This window comes from Cryptomeria japonica, chromosome 5 (genome assembly GCF_030272615.1).
Source record: "Cryptomeria japonica chromosome 5, Sugi_1.0, whole genome shotgun sequence".
NCBI lineage: Eukaryota > Viridiplantae > Streptophyta > Pinopsida > Cupressales > Cupressaceae > Cryptomeria > Cryptomeria japonica.
Window position 1 is genome coordinate 672,795,448 of NC_081409.1, and position 8,640 is coordinate 672,804,087.

The window sequence follows — 8,640 nt, forward strand, 5'->3', positions numbered from 1 at the left end:
TATTAATATTTCATTATATAATTACATATGATAGCTGAAAATAATTTTAAAATATTTTTTATAAATTATGAAATATAATTTTATATCTTAGTTTTAATTATAAATTATAATGAAAATAAAACTAAGAATATTAATTAATTTAATTATATTATCATTTGACATAAAATATAAGTGAATTTCTTTTTATATATATTTTCCACTAACAAAAATATCATATAGAATTTAAAAAATAATCACGATCAAATAAAACAAAAAGAATATACCCTTAGCTCGTAGAGTAGCCTCCATGTTTTCTTTAAAGTAAAAGTAATAAGATGATTATTTTTTTTATATTGTGCCCTATGCCTTACGTGAAAAAGGAAAATGAAACGTAAGTATGTATTATTTCTTCAAATTGAAAAATAATGAAGCATGTTATTTGTCCGTATTAAGACTTCGTAGGGCATGCTATATGAATGGTCAAGCCGTCGGAAACAAGGATGTGACGGGCCAACCCATTTGAAACGGACACGGCTTTTGCGGGTTACTTCCATGAACCAAAAATAGTGTATTTGCCCGTGCAGTTAATGAAAATATCTAATGGACGAAACCATTCCAATCGTCTTGCATAACATAAAAGCCACAATTTCAAGTCAAAGTTTCTTCTGAATTTAAAATAAACTAGATAAACCAAACAGATAGCTATAACAGGTCACACATAAACATATTGCTATATTACAACGTCCTATTACTCTCCAAGTATCTACGACAGTTGTTTAAATGAAGAGCTCACAGGAAACCGTCAAAAGCCGTGAGCAGGTTACCAATTGACTGAGTATACCTCTGGAAGGCCTATTACCATATAAATCACAAACTAGACCAAGAGGTTCCCACAACAATTTTTCTTTGATCAATCATGTATTCCACAATATCTATGGCGGCCTACAGGCAGGCCTATGCAGCGGCAGGAAATGGCATGGCTCAACAGCAGAGCCCACTTCTATTCCCACTGCCTGCGGATCCTTACTCTGCATATCTCTTACTTGAGGACGACGAAGATGATGAAAATGGTGACTCTGCTTCTACCTCATGCTGTTGGGGATGCTGCCCAAATTACCTGCGAGAATTGCCATTTCCCCAAGATAGATGCTTAACAGTCGAGTACACTACACATAACAGGGAAAACAGTCAAACAAAACACGATAGAGTGTATTTTATTCCTGTTTTGGGGCAACCCATCTCCTCCCATTGCTACTATTGCGTGCGAGCTGAAGGCAAGCGCAAGGGGTAAATACAATAACTACTTTTTTGTGATTCGTTCTCTATGGGGAATTTTCCCTCTCTGGGTTTTTCTTAGACAATTAATAGCAATATGTATAGATTAACAATGAAATTTAAAGTTATGCCATCATCCAATGTCCTTGCATGGTCTATTGCTCAGAGTATTGAATCTGTATGTATAGGTAATTAACAATCACATGAATAATACCTACCTAATTGTTTGTTGGTGGTATGGACAGACTAGTGGAAACATGCTCTACTGAAGAAGACATGTCGACACTTTGCTTTTGTAGATGTGTGAACGACATTCGTCCTAGACCTCTACAACCCACCAACTCATATCAACATATGCAGATAATCTCCAAGAGAAAGTCAAGATTCACAGCAAAGTGTATAGCTTCTGATGGTTTCCCTCCTCTGTTTTTGCGTAGGGACGGTTGGAGTGTAGTAGCCAAAGACATACGTGGCAAACATGGCAGACTTCCACATGTTGGAGGGGAAAATACTGATCTCAGAGGACGATCTCCCTCATTTGATTTCTCTTTGTTACAGAAAACTTCCCCTGTTGTTCTAGTTGGGGAGTGGTACTGCCCCTTTATCTTTATCAATGAATTGGGTACCAGATTGGAGGATCCTAAGATTCAGCTCATGGAGTGTCCTTTCTATAAGATGGATCTCGAAAAGTTCTGGGAAGAGATGTACTCTACTCAAGGTATGACAGAAAAATATGTTGATGTGGAGAAAACCTTAAGAGTAGAAGAAGGGCTATTGTTTGGAGAAGAGGTAACTGAGGAAATTACAGATGATGATGGCAGTGTTTTGTTTAAAGGTTTGGGGAGGCAATCGGGAGAGGCAACAGGTGTGAAACTTAGCTGGCCCATTATTGCCAAAATGAGGGCAGATCAACACAGGTATGGATTAGAACAAGCAGGAAGAGATGTAAGAGTGAAGAAATCATTTAGTGGCAGTGGGATGGAAAGAAAATTCGCCTGTTATGTCGTAGTGGAAAGATATGTTCTGAAAAGAATTGATGGGAGCATTGCCATTTCTTATTCATTCAGACATTCAAACCAAATTCAAGGGAAGTGGGAAGTATGAGGGGCAAAACGTAAGTGTTATAATGTTTTCTATTTTGTCAGATATATGCTATTTTTACACAAGAAGGAACTATGCCGTAAGTGTTATAATGTTTTCTATTTTGTCAGATATATGCTATTTTTACACACCAAGGAACTATGCCGTAAGTGTTATAATGTTTTCTATTTTGTCAGATATATGCTATGCCATTTCATTAATCTTACAAAAGGCATTTATGGGAGGCTTCTTCCTTAAAGGGAAGAGCATATCTAAATCATGACTGCCAGTCTTTTCATTGAAGGTGTATTGAATTGGTTTCGTTTATACACCTAAATTTGTCTTGTATAAATAATGTTATTTCCTGTTTTATGAATAATGTGGTTTATCTTTTCTTGGGGATCAATTATGTATATACTATATGGTAATTAGTCCATAGGCTTTTTCTAAGTGCACTTACCAGTACACAAAACCCCAATAAGCCTGTTTCACGCCTTCAAATGAATTGCCGGCTGTCGCGAAACATTGAAACAATGCTATAAAACCTTTGTTTAACCTCTTAAAAAAATTAGCCATAAATGCAGTTGTAATGCTCGGTTCAGAAAATTAAAGAAATCAACGCATTCAACAATGTCTGGCTGTTGCTTTCAGCCATCCTCAAAATCTACCACAATATTCCATCTTAGGGAAATGAATGTCACAACATTCTATTTTTAATGCTCCACTCAGAAAAATAGGGAAATGAATGCATTCAAGAATGTATGCCTCGCTATTGCTTTTAGCCGCTCTTAACTACCACCCAAACTTTCCATTAATACTGTAGACTGAATTGTTCAATCCACCGACGCCCAAAGAAAATTCCTGATAACTCACTAGCCAAACAACAAGTATTTCCATTAAATCTATCTTCTGTTCTACTGAGTTGCAATAATTTTTGGAAAGTCCTTTAACCACCGCCCAAGCTTTCCATAAATACTGTAGACTGAATTGTTCAATCCACCAGCGCCCAAAGAAAACTCCTGATATCTCATGAACCAAACAACAGATATTTCCATTAAATCCACCTTTTGTTCTATTGAGTTGTAATAAATTTTGGAAATCGAAAGCCATAGAGTCTTTATTGCATCTTGCTTGGAAAAACTACAGTAATTTTGCTTTGGTTTAAATGATGCGATGACTTGTGTTTGTAACTTTGTATAGATTTGAAACCCCAAATATACTCATGCTATGGATATATCTTTGTATTAGATGTTGAGTGAAGCACACCAATGCGGTTTGCATACAGTAGCCTCTATCTACCTTCTGAATCATATAATATGGATAGAGAAATTGTTTCCTCTGAGAAATCATAACAGCAATTGAATCTTAATGATGGATGTGCCAGTGATTATATATATCCTTCTTGTTTTAAGAAAATGCGATTTGGGGAGAAGGATCCTTCCATTGTTCAATCAGAGAGCTTTGGATCAATTTTGTAAACCACTCCGATTCTATTCTGGTCCTTGTTTGTTTAAGTGTCGATTTGCCTCTTACTGTTCTGTAGCTGTTTTGCTATTGTATAACTGTTTGTTGATCTGCTGGACTTATTGTTTCATCTTGCTCTTTGTACAAGAGATCTTTCATCTTCCTCTTTGTACAAGAGATCGGAACTTTTTCAAAATCCCTGCCTATCTAATAAAAAGCAATAATAAAAGCCAAATATTTGTTGCTCCTAACAATAGCTAAATAACTGGTATATACATCTCCCAGGGAATCGCTGATGACCTCCTGTAAAAGTCTCTTGTCAAAAATGGCACGCCTGTTGGTTCAAGCTTCAGATAATATCTATGATACCCATTTAGTTCTGCATCCTCTGAAATTGTCCAAACTCATATCATATGTAAATGATATATGACACACTGAAATTATCAAAATAAATAAACAGAATGGAGACAAATCCTGCATCACAAGAGCAATCTTTTTCATTAATCTTAATCTGTATAACTAACGACTAACGAGTAAAAGCTAAACTAACTCATTCAACAACATTGTTTAAGGCAATTTCATACCAATTCATTGTGCAAAATAACCTGTTACATACACAACCAAGCCCCAAAAAACACTTTTAAGCTCAATGCTACGTTCAAGAAAAAAACATTCTAGTGTAGTTGCATATTTCGCAGCAACTAGAAATAACATTACAAACAGATTTGCAACAAACCCATGCATATAAACCATCGTTCTCATATAGAACACATAAAAAACTACCAAATGATGAATATGTATAAATATCCTAACTTCATCATCATATTTCTCATAATACAGCCTACTATTTAGCTGCCTATTTATACATTCACCATTACACACTCAAACATATAATGCCCCCAACTGATTGACAAATACTATGAAATATGTCTAATAATTTACTACTAATTCCTGATTATGGGGATCAAAATGAACTCGTTAGGAGACCTCATATGCCCTGTAGGAATAAGTCATTGATAACATAGACCATAGGCCAGATCAAGAGTAAGTGGTGACCACGACAGAGACATTATCATTAAGTATGACAACATGATCCTTGGGATTTTTAAAGCAATGCAGCCAAAGCCAAAAAATAATCATATTGGTCCTCACAAGATTGAAATTTTGAGGCATTCACAGCACAGCAAAGGAGACAAGCTCCAAGCCATAACAATAGCATCTTGCTACTCTAATTAGTGCTATTAAAACCATCTTAGGCGAAAGCAGGAGTAAGTGATGATCACAACAAGTATGATGCCATTATCTTTGGGATTCTCCAAGCAGTGCAGCCAAAGCCAAGAGAATCAAATTGGGCCTCACAAGACTAAAATTTTGAGGCATTGAGATCACAACAATGGAGACAAGCTCCAAGCCATAACATCAACAATTAGCATCTTGCTACTCTAGTTAGTACCATCAAATCTAATCAGGGGGCTAGTTAAAAAGGAAATGATCCAAATTGTAGATTTCTAGCAAAAGGTAGACACTTCGATTCCTCTTTGGTCCTCCTGAATTTGATCACACGTGACAAGTTGGAGAATGGCTGGCCTTCACCACCAAAAACTCATTAAATACCTTGTTGACAAAAAAAAAAGACATTGTAAATACATGCATCATAACATTGCTAATATTCCAGTTTTCTGAATTTATTATTCTTAAGGGATTAAATTTTCCAGTTCAGTGTTTAGGAACTACCATGCCTCAAATTGTGTCTTGTTTTGCTGTGCAGTATATCCTATCTTCAAAATCTGTTATAACAGGCATAATCAGTTCCTATAATCAATTTCTGTACAGAGTTGAGCACAAAATGAATGAGAATGTATGTTATCAAACCAATTAAAGCTCCATTATCATCGACAACATATGCTCCATTTCTTTTATCCATCATGCATAAGGATGAGATGGTTCTTTGTTCTTCTGCATCCCAATTGAGAAGGTTACAAACATAAATGCTCCCTCCAACTATTATAAGTAGCTAGTATCACTCACTTCTCTCCACTTTGGCTCATGACATTAAGTTCAAGAGCGTCATGCATTCAAGGAATTTTGTTTATTGCATTTCCTGAAAAACAATTGATTAACTTAATGATGTTCAGTTACCCTGTTTGATTGAATTTAAAGCTTCAATCAGCATTTATTTTGTGAACAATTTGAACATGAACGGAAATGGCAAACGAAAATTGAGACAGGTTTAAGTGGGTCAACGCTTAAATGTGTCGTTTAAACCTAGCCCCTTTCCCCACACACTCTTAAAATATATCCAATATAGAGATATATTAGTTGAATCTCTGAAAATAATTTAAAAGAATAAATAGCAAGCGGATGGAAATTCTTTGGGAATCCAGCATTTGAAAAAAAGCCACAATTACAAGTCAAAATGTCTTTTTTGATTGTGAATCGGATAGATAAAATCAAATGGATTGCTGTAATTGGAAGTCTAAGCGTCTTATTGATCTAAAATATCATAGATGAAAAAAGAACAGCTCACAGATAAACGTTGATCGCTGTCTTGTGACATCCTCACACTTTCCAAGTTTCTACGTTACTTATTTTAATGAAGAGCAGCTCACAGGGAATGGTCAATAACGTGAACTGGATGCTAATTGACTGGTATAAATCTGGAAGGCCTATTACCATTTAAATCACACTATACCAATCATTTTCATCTGATCAGTCATGTATTCCACAATATGTATGGCGGTCTACAGGCAGCTATATACAACTGCAAGAAATGGCAAAGCTCAACAGCAGAGCCCACTCCTATTCCCACCGCCTGCGGATCCTTACTCTGCCTATCTCTTACTTGAAGAAGATGAAGATGATGAGAATGATAACTCTGCATCTGTCTCCTGCTGTGGAGGAATCTTCAATACTTTCCTGCAAGAATTGCCATTTCCCCAAGACAAATGCTTAACAACTCGATACACTGAACGTAATGGGCAACGTAAACACACTCACACAGTTTGTGATAGAGTGTATTTTATTCCTGTCTTGGGGCAACCCATCTCTTCCCATTGCTACTATGTCGTGCGAGCTGAGGGCAAGCACAAGGGGTAAAAACAAAACCTTTCATTTTTATGTGATTTTTTCCTCTGGGTGTTTATCTTATACGATTTAAGTAGCAGTGATATTGAAAGTTATGCTATTATCTCTTGCTTAGAGTATTGAATCTGTATTTATGGGTAACAATCATATGAATACCTGATTGTATGTTGATGTTGTGGACAGACTAGTAGAAACATGCTCTACTGAAGAAGACATGTCGACACTTTGCTTTTGTAGATGTGTGAACGACATTCGTCCTAGACCTCTACAACCCACCAACTCATATCAACATATGCAGATAATCTCCAAGAGAAAGTCAAGATTCACAGCAAAGTGTATAGCTTCTGATGGTTTCCCTCCTCTGTTTTTGCGTAGGGACGGTTGGAGTGTAGTAGCCAAAGACATACGTGGCAAACATGGCAGACTTCCACATGTTGGAGGGGAAAATACTGATCTCAGAGGACGATCTCCCTCATTTGATTTCTCTTTGTTACAGAAAACTTCCCCTGTTGTTCTAGTTGGGGAGTGGTACTGCCCCTTTATCTTTATCAATGAATTGGGTACCAGATTGGAGGATCCTAAGATTCAGCTCATGGAGTGTCCTTTCTATAAGATGGATCTCGAAAAGTTCTGGGAAGAGATGTACTCTACTCAAGGTATGACAGAAAAATATGTTGATGTGGAGAAAACCTTAAGAGTAGAAGAAGGGCTATTGTTTGGAGAAGAGGTAACTGAGGAAATTACAGATGATGATGGCAGTGTTTTGTTTAAAGGTTTGGGGAGGCAATCGGGAGAGGCAACAGGTGTGAAACTTAGCTGGCCCATTATTGCCAAAATGAGGGCAGATCAAGATAGATATGGATTACAACGAGGAGGAGGAGATGTAAGGGTGAAGAAATCATTTAGTGGGAGTGGGATAGAAAGAAAATTTGCTTGTTACGTTGTTGTGGAAAGATATATGTTGAAAAGAATGGATGGGAGCATTGTTCTTACTTATTCATTCAGAAACTCGAACCAAATCCAGGGGAAGTGGGAAGTATGAGGGAAAAAACTTAATTGTCATCATGTTTTTTATTTTGTCTCACAGATGCCATTTTAACACTTCAAGGAAGTATGACTATGTCATTTCATTAATCCTACAACAGTCTTTTTATTAAAGGTTTTGAATTGTCTTGTTTATACACCTAGATTTGCGGTGTATAAATAATTTGATCTCTTTTGTTGGGGAATCAATTATGTATTCTTTATTTATCCGATTTAAATAGAGGTTTTTAAATATTGATGATAGGAAACATAGGGTATAAGGTTTTGATATTTGTTTTTATTATTAATTTTAATCTGATTTTAGTTGTTTAATTTTTCGTATAGTACATATTTTTATGTTTGTTTTGTTTAGATGTACGTTTTGTTTTATTATGCTAGAATTTATTTTCAATTGTATTATCTTTTGTAATTTTGTTATAGACATCCATTCCAGCTTATATTTCAGCAATGATTGTTTCAAATGCTTGAGTTATTTCTGTAGAATAGTTTCTTCCCAAAAAACTCAAAATCTACATGAGCAAAAAACTCAAAATCTACATGAGCAGCACTTAAAAGGACTCAAGTCTGAAGTTTCTACTATTGTGCAGACTATCCAAAGAATTCCAATCAAGAAGAAATGTTATTTTCTGGTTCCAAAAATTCTTCATTTTCATTTGACTGATCCATTTCTTCTACATCAGTCAAAACAATATCATCAGGGCTACGCTAGATTCT

The 8,640-nt window shown here is 35.8% G+C and overlaps 1 protein-coding gene across 4 annotated transcripts; it reads left to right on the forward strand.

The window, feature by feature from the left end:
• Positions 1-734: 734 nt before the first annotated feature.
• On the forward strand, positions 735-8,040 carry LOC131039532 (uncharacterized). 4 transcript variants are annotated; one of them, XM_059221596.1, is made up of 3 exons: positions 735-1,266; positions 1,500-2,368; positions 7,066-8,040. In XM_059221596.1, exons 2-3 carry the CDS (start codon positions 2,355-2,357, stop codon positions 7,922-7,924), a joined length of 873 nt encoding a protein of 290 aa, XP_059077579.1. In that variant the 5' UTR covers positions 735-1,266; positions 1,500-2,354; the 3' UTR covers positions 7,925-8,040. The 4 variants fall into 4 exon arrangements, with proteins under 4 accessions (XP_059077579.1, XP_057828301.2, XP_057828300.2 ...); XM_057972318.2 differs by having other exon boundaries at positions 7,071-7,206; XM_059221597.1 differs by having other exon boundaries at positions 736-1,266; positions 7,258-8,040.
• The last annotated feature ends 600 nt before the right edge of the window (positions 8,041-8,640 follow it).